The sequence below is a fragment of the Pyrenophora tritici-repentis genome, chromosome 1, assembly GCF_003171515.1.
Source record: "Pyrenophora tritici-repentis strain M4 chromosome 1, whole genome shotgun sequence".
NCBI classification, from domain to species: Eukaryota; Fungi; Ascomycota; class Dothideomycetes; order Pleosporales; family Pleosporaceae; genus Pyrenophora; species Pyrenophora tritici-repentis.
Window position 1 is genome coordinate 4991124 of NC_089390.1, and position 14010 is coordinate 5005133.

At 52.2% G+C, this 14010-nt stretch overlaps 2 protein-coding genes across 2 annotated transcripts; one reads left to right on the forward strand and one right to left on the reverse strand.

Annotated features, from left to right (window-relative positions):
• Nucleotides 1-4438: 4438 nt before the first annotated feature.
• On the forward strand, nucleotides 4439-8056 carry PtrM4_019630 (HUL4, Ubiquitin-protein ligase; the record flags this gene model as incomplete). Its single annotated transcript, XM_001931824.2, has 1 exon — nucleotides 4439-8056. One exon carries the CDS (start codon nucleotides 4439-4441, stop codon nucleotides 8054-8056), a length of 3618 nt encoding a protein of 1205 aa, XP_001931859.1.
• A 3057-nt stretch (nucleotides 8057-11113) lies between these two features.
• Nucleotides 11114-13864, reverse strand: PtrM4_019640 (Drf-FH1 multi-domain protein; the record flags this gene model as incomplete). The annotated part of the gene is made up of 3 exons (XM_001931826.1): nucleotides 11114-11146; nucleotides 11199-13545; nucleotides 13599-13864. 3 exons carry the CDS (start codon nucleotides 13862-13864, stop codon nucleotides 11114-11116), a joined length of 2646 nt encoding a protein of 881 aa, XP_001931861.1.
• Between the last annotated feature and the right edge of the window lie 146 nt (nucleotides 13865-14010).

Genomic DNA, 14010 nt, shown 5'->3' on the forward strand with positions numbered 1-14010 from the left:
TGAAAACTACTCTCGCGGTACGAACACCACCGGGTGCGTTTCTCGCGCCCCGTGGTGCTGTGGATCTGGAGGCTCGATGTGGTGAAGGCCGAAGCGGTGTCACAAGCGTTCGTGTACTCCCCGCAAAACTCTGCTGTTGGTACATGTGCAGTGATTGCGTAGATAACACATAGTGGTTTGTAAACGGGATGTTTGTTTCTGTTGGGCTTGCTTCGGTTGCTGTGCTTGCTGGGACTGGTGGAGGAATATACAAGGGTGCTAGTGTGGGGCGTGGTCGTGCTGGTTGTGGTTGTAGTTGGGGTGTGGCGTTGGAGGTGGTGGGCGGGGTGAAGGCTGTGGTGGTGGGTGAGTGCGTTATCCAGGGGAGGAACTCGGTGAGGGATTCTAGATCTGAGTCGCGGGCTCGGGGGCGTGGGTGGGCATGTTGGCGTTGTGAGTGTTGACGGAGTTGGCGAAGGGGGAGCGGCATGAGGTGCGGGAGGTAGGCTGGGGGAGAGGAGTTGGATTTCTGCGGTTGCGGGTCGGTGCGGGTGTAGGGGGGTGGGGAGTCGGTTGGTAGGCTGGTTGTTGTTGCGGTGGTTGTAATGGAGGGGGAGGAGGAGCAGTTGGGTTCGGTGTTGGGGTCGGTGTTGGGGCTGTGAGGAGACATTTTGGTTGTGGCAGCGGAGGGGGCGTCGCTTGGAAGTGTCGTTTGGAAAAAGTGGGTTTGCGTGGCTTCGTCCTAGATGTGCTGAAGAGCGTAGGTTTTGTTGGTGATTTCAACGTATGAAGGATAACGTCCGCTGTATATCCTGAAGTGTGGTTTGGAAGAACCTGTCTTTAGTGTGGTGACTCGTTTGTCGATGTTTCCAAAGGAGTGTGTAGACTTGCTTGCGATGGCAACGCGCATAAGATCGTCTTGTAAGGAATGTAGGTTTACTTTGGACTGCGGTTTTGCGTAGTTCCTCTGTCAAAGACGAATCATGTAGTCCTGTAGGCCGAGAAGGAGTCCAATTATCTTGCCCGAAAATGAGTGTTATCCATCGCTATCTTCCACATCTGATCTCGCACCGGAAGAAGAAAAGAGAAAGAGAAGGAACAAAAAATCACAACGAACACTCAACAGAGACGGGGAGACTATGGGAACGACACGAAGCGACACCAATCGTATAAACCAACACGTACGTGATTATCGCTGACTTTTTCGAAGCAATGATAATGCGCGATACGAGGCCTGAGGCCCCAACCAGTCCATGCTGATGCACAGCACCCACTATCACCACTCATCTTGGCAACCTGGTAAAAGACACCCCACTCTCTCAACAGAAAAGACACGGCCGGTGACTGTCTTCCCCAGCACATACAGTTTGTACAGCACGTCTGCCATCCACGTCTGCGTTCGCTTGCGGAGCGCATCCGACATGGCGGGTTCGGATATATTATGAAACACGCCAACTCCCATACGAGGAAAGACGGATACGACGCAGGGGGAACTTCCACCCAAGAAGGGCATGTTGACGCGTATATACGCGTTTTGTCCCCATTTTCTGGTCGAAAGAACGACGCTTGAGATTATTTGGTGCATATTGGATGTGCTGGTGGTGGCTGTGAGATCCCACCATTCTACCAACCTGAAAAAGAGGATTGATAGAACCGATGGGCACAGATTTAAACGCTCCAAGCTGAGAAGGTCTGTTGAATCACGTTGTACGATACAACCCGACATAGTCCGTAGAAAGACAAGGGAAATCTCCGGAATACGCATAGGGATTCACAAGCAGCACATTTGATCTTTCCCCTCCCCTCCCCGCCCTTGGAATAATCACTATCGTATTCATTGATGGAAAAGCGGCCATGAAGCCTTTCTAAGCAAGTTTTACAAAAGTCTCAGGGCGACGTACTGCGAGCGCTGGTACGCAACTATGGTGCTGGTGAGCGGTTTACGGAGTTCCCCCCGAGCTTTCATGAGCGGATCTTTGTTGGGCGTGGAATAAGTACCTTTGGTTTCGCTAGTAATTTGGCGTTTGTGGTAGGTAAGCTGTGGTGTTGGACTGTTTGGTGAGGTTGGAGGGGTTACTGATGGGGGCATTGTTAGTGATGATTTTATCAATAGGAAGGATATGAATTGAGGTTCTGTGAAGGGTGGGAGAAAATATTGAGTATAGCTGAGAAAAGGGGGCAAAATCTATGTCATTTATCTCAACTTACATGGGCTCTTTTGACATGTCACTAACCCAAGTTTTGCTGAGTTATATTGTTTTGCCATCTTCTAGACTGTCTACGATGGATTATGTCTCTACATCCATACCTTTAATTTTACGCGACACGGTGAAGATGATTCAATGTTGATAAAGGGGTTATGGGTTGTAAACTCCAAGTCTTGTGCATACCACCTTCCTAACCGAATCGATGCTTATGTCATCGGCGAGACTTCCTTGCAGTGATGTACCAGATCATAGCCACACTATATTCAAAACTGGGATCGTTCGGAGTCCTGTGCACCTTTCAGTGCCGTAGTCTGCAGGGTGGCCAAAAAGCGGGGTCCCCACATGACGTACAACCTGCTGGTGAAACCTCAATCTGCCCCAGGACTGCATGTGGTAAGCTCTGGTCCCAAATGTTCAATTTATTTGATGTCTTGGACGTTTTCCAGGCTCCATATATTCAATAACATATGACTGTAAGCCAATAAAGCGAGGCATCAAAAGAAACACGGCACGGCTAAGTACTCGAAGCCTACCGGAAACACGCTAGAGTACTGGACCTAGCTCTACCGACGTCTCAATTGTAAGACTAAGAGACGGAATAGTGATGAAGCAAAACCGATCTGTGGCCGCTGCAACAGCGACGATGAAACAGGGTAATAGGCTTCGTGCCTCATTTTTCGGGCCGAAAATCCTCTGGATTAAAAGCATCGTCGTTACATCGGGCACAGGGATTGGCGCCTATTCGCTTCGAGATTGGAGATGTTACCATTGAGGTGATACGAGCCTACCGGCATGGTGGGCTTAGGGAGGGCATTGATGAATACCACCTATCACTCCGAGGGCCTGCAAGCCACCGTCTCGAATGATTTGTCTCCGTCTACGATGGACGACTCGTGTTTGTCCAGGACGACATGGAAGCAGGATACGCCATACTCCGATACTCACGCTAGTCTAGCTTGCCTTCAATCGGACGGATAAGTTCAACTACAGACGACCACTTCCATCTAAGAGCCCCACTCTTACTGCGTATCTAGACGACAACGTCTTTCTCCCAGGATCGGCATATGTTAATGATCATTCGACGTTCCAAATTCACCTTATTCACGAGGTAAGGCCTCATGCACCTGCCCGTGAAGTCGCCCAACCGAGCAGACAGGGCCGTTGGAAGTCAATCATTCGGAAGCGACGAGTCGCAGCACACAGACCTCTTTGGACAACGACATCTCGCTTGACCGCGGCTTTCTGAAGAGGAAGAGTCTGTACTCTGGAAGAGCTGGCTTGATGATATTGCTCCTTAGACCGATCTTTTTCACAGCGAGCGCTACCTACAGCATACACTGATCATCATGGCCTAAGCCTATGACCATCGAGTTATTCGACGCTTGTGTTGTCTGTGTGTCAGTTTGAGGGGCAACTATGGCAGGTATACGGAGCGTGGTCTCTTTGTATGCCATACCATACGGTCATCCAACTCGTTTTGCCAGAACTGCATACGCGCAGCACGCCTGTGACAGCCTCGTGCATTTGGTATACGTGCTGGAGATGCTTACTACCAACAGCTATGCGTGGACCGGTATGTACATGTGCTCACGATCTAGACCTCCTTCCATTCAAATTGGCTGAGCGCGTTGGTGTAATGCCTTGCGTGCATGCTGTTGCCGACACTAGCAGGCACAACTCGCGATAATTCGCTTTGTCATTAATCACGGTAGAACAGGTATAGGCGCGATTTGGCTTAATTTCTCTAGTCGCCAGATCTCTTTCTAAAATTTGGTTCCGAGTAGCTAAGGGATATGGATGAGGTCATGGTCGAATCCAACGCTGCTAAGACGCGTTGATCGTGGCGTAAATGAGGCTGCGGCTGTGTATGACGGTATCGTGCACGGACATGCTCGGAGGTGGATGCGGCGATGCTGACTACTCTTTGGTTGCTCCATCACCGCGGCCACCGGAGACACGTAGAATCCATTCGAAGGCAAGTGTGTGGTCGAATCATTCCTTGTACAAGTCACGACATCCTGTGCATCGTTCCTTCACGCACGGGTAACACCCACCGTTTGCCCAAAGCGACCCCAGCCTCCATCGGCCTCGCATTCACCATTACGACTACACGATATTAGATTCACGACTAACCTGATACCACAATTCAACTTTGGCCCGTTGCCCAATAATATAGCCTGCTTGGGCAGGTCCGAATACACGTAAACCATTTCGCCGCATCCACGTCTCCGCCCACTCGAATATCCGCCACCATGTTCACGAGCTTCACGGGCAATACACGCCGAGCGCGCCAAGTGAACCTGGGCGGAAAGAAGACCAACCCCTTCGGCCCTCCCGGCTCTGGCGCTGGATCTCAAGCTGCCCTCGACCGCGCACAGCAGGAACGAGCCCAGCGACAACGCGAACGAGATACATTGAATGCGAGCAAGAGGATACAGAGAGTATGGCGGGGTCACTTCGCTAGGAGAGAACTGGCAGACCATATTCGGGGCGAATGGGACAAAGTGGAGGCGCCGAAAGGCGTACTAGCAAACACAGCATACGGCTCTGAAGAAGAGGCTCTTACTCAGTTACAGCACTTGCTTCGCTTTGCCTCTCCGCGGAGCGAGGACGATTTGAGGCGGATACAGAATTTTGGAATACGGCAGACGGAGACGGTCAAGAGTTTAGGCGTTAAGCCGGATGGAGCCTGGCCATCTGCTTATTCGAGGTTGCAGCGGATACTACTGGTCGCCATAGAACGACAGGTCAAGGTTCCTCCAGTCGCACGGAATGAGCTTGGACAATCCATTGTTCTCTTAGGATTCCTCGCCGAACAAATACCGGCCGAGACATCTCGAAACGCTGAACAATACTACCGTACCATCGCAAGCGTCGTATCCAGCCTTACCCCACTGCTCGAAGCGGAGGCCGATGGGCCAGCTTGGATGGATGCCATACAAAAAACGGCACTCTCTCCTTTAAATAGGGTCACGGGCTATACATTGGATGCATACGAGGCTTTTGGCATACACATCCTGACACTTCCACTGCTGAGCTCAGACTCAACGTCATTGATTGTGCGGAGGTTTCGAGACTCGCTCGCCAATGAAATCAATTACAAGTTACTTGCGAATGCACTGGCAACTCTAGCACCGAAGTCAGGTCTGCAAGCCAAAGCCGAGCTGAGGAGCTCCCCAAGCCGGCTGCGTCTGCTGGGAACTTTCATCTACTTTCACCGCTACGCGCACAATTTTGATACCCCCGAAGCATATGCTGTACACAAAGACTTTGTAGCCGTCGTCTCCGTATTGTTGAACTCGTTACCAATTGGCATAATTGACGAAGACCACCCGATCAGCGAGATTACAGAGGATGATGGAACTGATCAGGAACCTGAGACGGTGACAAATTTCCTGAAAGAGCAGGTCGGGTCCTTGGTACATCAAGAAGGCATTGGCAGTCTACTGGTTGGATCTTCGCAGTCAGAGGAGGCTTCGGATGATGAAAAGATTGAAGAAGCCCGACAACTGGCAAACTATGCGCTTGCCCTACTACGCTTCTTCCCTCGTCGGGGTGATGAGATTCGGATGTGGCTTTACATTGGTCCATCGGAAGCGAGGGGTAAGCGGAAACTGCCTGCTATCCGATACTTCTGGGAAGCATCAAAACGGTCGTCCGTGTTTTCCACAATCTTCAAAGACTCGCGCGCGGCCATCGGACTGCTCAAGCCTAAAGCGACAAATGGTGACACCTCTGATCGCCCTGGTACATCGGGATTGACGAACCACGGTTTCTGGCAGCCAGCTAAACAGCAGGTCGATCAAGATGCCATCGTCACCGATGAATGGCGGGTTATTCTAGTGTTCCTTGAACTATACACCTTTGTGCTCAAAGTGACAGATGACGAGGAGTTCTTCACTGCTGGTCAGCAAGATGCCTACTCTGGTCAGATCCGCGACAACGGGTTAGCTTTGAACGATGTGAAAGACCTGACGACCTTCCTGAAGAACCTGGGCTTTACACTATACTTCAACGCAGTCGATATCACGACATCGGATACAGAGGCCGGAAGCAGTAGCATAAGCCTCAATTACTTCAATCCCAAAGCAATGGACAATCAAACCCAGAAAGAGCAGGTGGAGCCATCAATAGGTGGCGTTGCAGGCTTGAAGATTGATTATGTCAAAGGCTTAGTCACCGGACTTCTTCGCATGGTATACGAGCGCGATTCTCGGCGCAAGTTCTTGCCCTCGGATCACTGGCTCATGACCTCTCGCTTTGACATGACTGGCTTCATTCCAGCTGTAGTAGAAGAGGAAGAGTCGCGACACAAGATTCAAGAAGAGGACGCCGATGATCTTGACGACCAGGAAGAAGAGTTTGACGATACACCACAACTCATTGGGACTGGCCGAACACAGCAACAACGACGGCTGGAGAAGCTACAACGACAGCAGCGCAAGGCTTCGAGGAGGCGCTACCTGCAAGCAGTGGCGCCTCGTTTGGAGATTCTACAAAACATGCCGTTCTTCATACCATTCACGACGAGAGTTCAGATCTTCCGGGAATTCGTGCACTTGGACATGACCAAGCGAAGGGGCAGCGCTGACCCAGAGCTTTGGCGGTTTAGGCTCATGCAGCAACGCAACGCACGTGATCATTTCGAAAAACACTCGGCAAGGATTCGAAGAGAGAACGAATTTGATGATGCGTTCGAGCAGTTCTATGAATTGGGCCAGGGTTTGAAGGAGCCGATCCAAATCACGTTCATGGACCAATTCGGTGCAGCTGAGGCTGGTATTGACGGCGGTGGTGTTACCAAGGAGTTTCTTACCAGTGTCACGAACCGAGCTTTCATGCCAACAGACTACATCGACATGTTCGTTGAGAACGATCAACATTTGCTGTATCCAAATCCCGCAGCACTCGAAGAGCACAAGGAAGCTTTGCGACAGGCAGGTTTACGCGAGAACTCACCAGAGTATCGTGCGCAAGTCACTGAATTACTTCAGCGCTATGAGTTCTTGGGGCGCATCATAGGCAAGTGTTTGTACGAGGGAATCTTGGTCGACGTAAACTTTGCGCCCTTCTTCCTGCGCAAATGGGCCTTGACAGGTGGCGCCGGCTCTGCACCGAATGAGTCTGGATATCGACCCACGCTTAACGATCTGCGTGACCTGGACGAAGAGCTATACCAAGGTCTACACAAACTCAAGACCTACCCTGGCGATGTCGAAGACTTTTCACTCAACTTCACAGTGACAGACACGGTTGTCGTAGACCACGCCACCTCGCCCAAGAAGACCAAGGCTATCACCAAAGAACTGAAGCCTGATGGATCCAATACACCCGTCACCAACCAGAACCGGCTTGTCTACATCAGCTACATGGCCCGCCACCGTTTGCAAAACCAACCCTACGCTCAAACAACCGCCTTCCTCCGCGGCCTCAGTACGATGATCCAACCCTCATGGCTTTCCATGTTCAACCAATCTGAGCTTCAAACCCTCATCTCCGGCACCCGCACATCCATCGACGTCGAAGACCTGCGCCGCAACACAATCTATGGCGGCACCTACGTCATCGGCGACGACGGTCAAGAGCATCCTACCATCCAGATACTGTGGAAGGTCATGAAGGAAATGTCAGATGACGAGCGTCGCGCTGTCCTCAAGTTCGTCACTAGTACACCCCGCGCCCCGCTCCTTGGATTTGGCACCCTGAACCCGCGCTTCAGTATTCGTGATGCGGGTAGCGATCAAGAGAGGCTGCCTAGCACGAGTACGTGTGTGAATTTGCTCAAGTTGCCCATGTATCGCGATGAAAAGACGCTCAAGGAGAAGTTGCTGTATAGTGTATTTTCGGGTGCGGGCTTTGATTTGAGTTAAGACTGGCATATAATTGTCTATGGACTGGGTGGAGCAAGTAGAAGTGGGGGTGGGGTATCCGAGAGTCTATTCAAGGGAACTTGGATATATATATGTGGGGAGGTTGCCGTAGCGTAATCACGAAGAGTATAGCCATTGAGAATGAGATGTATACGCTATATTTATACCGACAACTATGTGATTTTGATCTCTATTCTGTGCTGCTTAGGAAATACTCAAAGAGGTCTGCAGCACAGCGTTTCTTCCATCCAACAATAAAATGAAAAGGCTAGGTATTGAGACGCTGGCAAACCATGCCGAGAAAACAAGCCGAAGCCTACCACAACAGCCATAACACAATTAGACGCATATACGCCCAATACGTCATCAGACACCCACCCCTTCATCTCCGTCCCTCACCTTCCCTCTCCACTCATCACCCTCTCCATCCTCCTGACCGCCTCCTCCATAACCTCTACGCCAACCCCAAACCCTAGCCCGGCCCAACCCCAACACCTCTCGACCCCCGCATACTTCTCGCCCCTCCCAACCCTAACACCGCCCCTCTCCAGCGCCTCGAAGAACCTCTTTTCCTCGCCTTTACTCGCGGCCGTCCTCGCCAAGCGCGCAAACAACACAACGCCATGTGTAGGAACCACGAACTCGACATCATGGCGTTGCAAAAAGGTGGCGAGAATGTGGCAGGAGTATGTTAGGCGCTCGGTGGTTAAAGCGAGGAGGGTGGGAAGTTGGGACCAGGAGAGGAGGGATGTTAGGTAGAGGGAAGGAAGGGTGGAGGGCGGTGTGGTGAGGGTTGATAGGGCGGTGTTGAGGGAGGGGGAAGATTGGGATATTATGCAGCCCTGTTTATAGCATTAGCAGGTATTGAATGGGGTGGAGGTAAAATGCAGTAATGAGAATGGATGGGGTGGTGAGAGATATAATGGGGTGACGAGGGAAGGTAAAGAGATAAGACAACATACAACTTTCAACCCCCCAACCCCAAAAAGTTTACTCCCACTCCAAACAACATGCACAAGACTCGGATCCACCTTCCTCGCCCCCTCCCTCGCCAACGGCTCCGTCAAACTAAGTGCACTAACGAACCCAGGTGCTTTCTTACACCCCACTCCTCCTTCCGCGTTCACACTCAACAAAGCACCCACCTCATCGCAAACAAGATGTAACCCCCTCTCTTGACAAAACTCCATAAGATCGAGCAGCGTCTCGCGCGGGTAGCAGCGCGAAAGGGGCATATTGGGGTTACAAAGCACGACGGCTTTGATGCGGGATTTTACGGGGGAGAAGTCGTATGAGGCTTGGAGGGAGGGGAGGAGGTAGTTGTCCCAGTGGTTGTAGGTTGGTGGTTTGGCGAGGGTGAGGGCGAGGGAGTGTTTGAGGGTTAGGGTGGGGATGAGGGTTGCTGTGGGGTGGTAGGTTAGTATAGGGGTTGTGAGGAGGTAGGAGATAGTGATGGCATATAGGCTTTCATCTTGTGGTATGAATAGTGATGGGGGATTGAAATGGAGAAGATGAGAGAGCAATACTCACGCCAACATGGCCCTACAACTATAATCCCATCACCCTCATCACAAACTGCATCCACCAACCTTTCAATCGCTTCTGTCGCCCCTGCCGTAATAACAATATGTTCCGGTCTTACTGTGTGAACGGGATTGAAATTTGTGTTGAAGAATCCTGCTAGTGCACTCCGGAGTCGTGGTTCACTGCGCCCGTTGTCATGATATCCGGATGACGCTGGAGTTGCAAACACCTATTCTCACAACAGAAAGTAATTAGCGCCGTCTGTCACAACCGTTCCGTTTCGTTTCATTCCAACTTCTTCTTGAATTGTGGTACCCCAAAAAGAACCGCGCAGAACCCATCTACACAAAATAGACGATAAACCCACATACCTCACTAGTAACATCCTCCCCAACCGTGCTCTTGAAAAACTCCAATAACTCCGCATGTGCGACTTCATTCGTTGCGCGCGAGAGATCAATAAGTGTCGCGTCGTCACCATCTCTGTCGATCGTATGCTGTTGTTGTGATCCCCATTGTTGTTGTTGATGTGGGGCAGCACCACCAGCGGCAGCAAGCACCTTCAGTGAGCGACGCGAGAGTCCAGGATCCATAACCGACTCGACGGCGATATGTCGTGTGGAGCCGCGCATCCAGTCTTGTGTGAATTTAACAACTAAACGAGTCAAACTGGTCCAGCCCAGTACAAATCCAGTCAAACACAAGTTAATCAGTCAGACAAAACGCATGCAGAGACGATCGAACAAAGAGCCGCGCGACGTCGGCATGTAAAGGAGGCATTTTACGCGCAACGCAACGCAACGCACTCTCCCTCCCGTCCCGCCCCTCATCATCCTTCGGCGCCAAGAGGTGATGGGATGATTCATTTGCGTGCGGCACGGTTGGGCGTGCGGTGACCCAGCGGTTCGGTAACGCGGCGGCTGCGTAGGGTTGGGCCCCAGGTCCAGGCGGGCGTAATCATGGGCAATAAGAAAAGGGATGATAACGATGATGGGTATCGGGATGTGGAGTAAAAAACAGCGTCTTTTCATTGCTGATATCGATGATGGTAATGATGATGGTTGTGCGGAAGAGCGAATAAAAAAGCCATTTGGGGAATCTCAATACTCAAGGAAACCCATCCACGCACGCCTTCCCCCGGTTTCAGCGCTCTCTCCTCCCTGTTACCCTCTTTCGCAGTGACATTCCACTTTTGCGCGTGCTTGCCCACCTCCCCAATTCTATCCTGGACCAATGTGCCCTGTTGCTCATCACTTATCACAGCAGCACAATCCCCTCGGAAGAAAACCAGAACAAACAAACGCCACGGAAATGCCCACGGGTAAAATACATGCAGGCGAAAGCAAAGTCAGAAACATGTGCCGAGCCGCAGAAGCCATATCGAACGCCCTAAAGAAAGTTTTCTTTTGCATGGGGGTCCCAGGATAAACATAGCAAAAAAGGTGTAGCACCGTCATCCGTGCTGCAGAACTCCCAAACAAACCCTAGCCTACGCGATGTAAGCAGCGTAGAGAACGATAAGTGGCTGGAAAATTATTGCGCTGGACGTCCGATGCCTTGCTTGGCCTGGTTGTTGTTAGTTGTGGGTTGTGAGCGGGACGGGAGAAAGATTACTAACCTTCATCATCTCAATTCTCTGCTTGAGGTTCTGAGTTACCTCTGCAGCACGTTTCCAGCTTTCAGCACCGGAAGCGGCTTGTGACTGTCCTCGATGACTGAGACCGTTCTCTGCAGGGCTCATGCGACCGCCACCTCGTGAAGAAAACGATGACATGCCAGAAGCACCATCTAAACGTGGACTCAGCTTGCCACTCAAAACACTGGCGGGACGAGAGTAGGAATCAAAATTCTCCTTACCGTCACCGCCTGGGCTTGTAGGCACATTGAAACTCCTCTCTCGCCTGGCATGCATTCCTCGACTGCCGTACCCAGAGTCGCCGAACTGTGCGCCGTTGCCATTATCGGCAAATATCTGGTCGGCAACGTCGGAAGCTGGCGGAGATGAGGCTCGCACTTGGCGGCTGAGTTCACGCTTCAAGCGGTCGATTTCTCGGCGTTGGTTTTGAACTGTCTGTTCTGATGCTTCAAAGTCTGAGCGGGCACGGACAAGCTGTGTTTCTTTTGCCTTGATGGAGAGGACGTCGCGCGTGTGGTCTTCGATGAGCTGAGCATTTTGGTTCTGTAGCTCATGGATTTGGGAAGTGAGCTTCGTCCGCTCACTACGCAAGTCTTCGTTTTGTCGTCGCACTCGCTCAACCTCTGCTCGAAGCTCATCTAGCTCTGCTCGCTCCACCAAACTTAACCCAGTAGGCGCCTGTGGTACTGGAGCTGCTGCAACGGGTTCCGCGGCAGGCTTTCCGAGGGGACGGCCTGCCAGACCACGTCCTGCACCAAACTTGGGCGGTGGTGGTGGTGCTTCTTCCTCAGGAGGTGGCGATACAACCGATTTCCGCGGCGAAGGGGCTGCGAGACCCGAACCTGGCTTCTTCAACCCTCCTAGCCTTGATGGCCCACCAAGACCAGGCTTGGTACCCAGCTTGGGCGTGGGCCTCGATGTCGGCTTCGGCTCGAGCGGTGCGGACGGTTCCTCCGCGGGTGGAGGGGGAGCAGGTTTAGGTGCAGGGGCTGCCTTCTTCACACCGCCAGGCGCGGGTCGCTTACCCATCGGCTTCTTCGATGGTGGAGCGGCAGCAGGCTTGGGTGCAGGGGCCGCCTTTGGCTTGTATTTGGATTTGACCTCGGCAGCATCAAAGAACTCCTTAATCTTGGTCTTGCGGATTTCATCCAGGCCATCAAGATGGGCATTCATGATGCGATCGCCCATGATCTTCCAAAGCGTACCGAGCGTCTCGGCACCGGCTGAACGTTGAACCTCTTGCGACTCAGTGAGCAACTTTGTGGAGGCCTCAGCAATGGCCTTGGCCTGTTCAGGGGTTGGTGCTTCGCGGGTGTTCTTTAAGCATCGGATCAGGAATTTCGACGACTCAAGCTTGACCTGCGGGTTCTTGTGCTTCAGAAACTCGAGAATCTCCTCTAAGCAGTCCTGAAAGCTGGTAGAAGCAAACGATGCATCTAGGGCGGCTCCGATAGCATCGGTCACGGTCGCCTTCTTCTCCTTGAGTCGCTCCATCATGGCGTTCATAACGTCTTTGCGGTACTTTTGGAAACTCTTCTTTAAGCCCTTTGCTAGAAGCTCAACGCAGTTTGCGGCTGTGATGACAACGGCAATGTTGGCGTCTTTCATGCTCTTCGCAAATCCGCGCACCAATTCGTCGAATGGGCCTTCTGCTATCCTTGGATGGTCGAGGGCTTTCTGCACCTCGTCCAGAGTCTCCTTTCGATCTTTCCATTTCGATGATGCGAGCTTGTCGGAGAAGTCCTTGGGTATCTTCGCGAAAACGTCAACAGCCTCGTATTCAGGCTCGAGATCAATGGCTGCGTCCTCCTCCTCTTCACACTCGTCGTCGCCGCCTGGCGCAGCGACGGCGGCTTCCTTGGCGGCCTGTTGGGAACGGAGCAGGCGCTCTTGCTTTGGCGGGGGCTCGTCTCTGACTTTTTCGAACAGTTTGTCGAGATCCTGCTGCTGGACCGGCTTCAGATCGTTCCAGAAGAGCGGTTTCATGGCCTCTTTCAGCCATCGGTAGAATTCAACCGTCAGCTCCTGCGCCTTCGCGCGCACGTTCTTGTCCGCATGGCCGTATACTTTGGGTAGCAACTTGAGAACCTGCTTGGGCTCGATGGTCTTGCATCCGTATGCATGGTATATCTGGGTGAGGGCGTCGAGGGTTGCGGCGATGACTTTGGGTTGCTTGTTTCCCAGGACGGGTAGCAGCTCTTCAATGACTGGATCTGGCTTGTCGGTTTCAATGTACAGCATCAGTGCCTCGAGGGCCTTCTGCTTGGCGGCCGGTCTCGTAGACGGTAGGCCCTTTTCGGCGATGGTCGCGATGGTAATGTTCCGCGTCCTAGACATGGAAATCAGCACTTTAGCCGTGATCGCTTGCGCGCGACTTCTTACCGTGAGCAGCCTTGCTGGCCAGCTATGTCGAGAAAGGCGCATAGCGCACCAAGACCCTCTTGCTGTGCTGCGACGTTGGAGTCGCCTACGACGCCCTTCCATATGCTTGCATCATTTATGAATTGGCGCACGACGGGGTCTGATTCGCTGGCAGCAAGACTGAATTCTTTGGCGGCGGCCTCGTATGCCTCTTTCCGTACTTTCCAGTTCTTGTGTACGAAACGGTCGGGGAGCGGCAGGGAACTGAAATCTTCTTCTTCGGCCATGGTGTGTTAGGTTGTTGTGGTGTGTATCGGGGTTAATGCGGGGTGGTGCAAGAAAACACAAACACTGGCCAACAGTCAGTCGCGAATGTTTAGAGACAGTCGAGGGATGTCGCAAGAAGGGGTGTATGTAATGGGGGTCTGGCGGC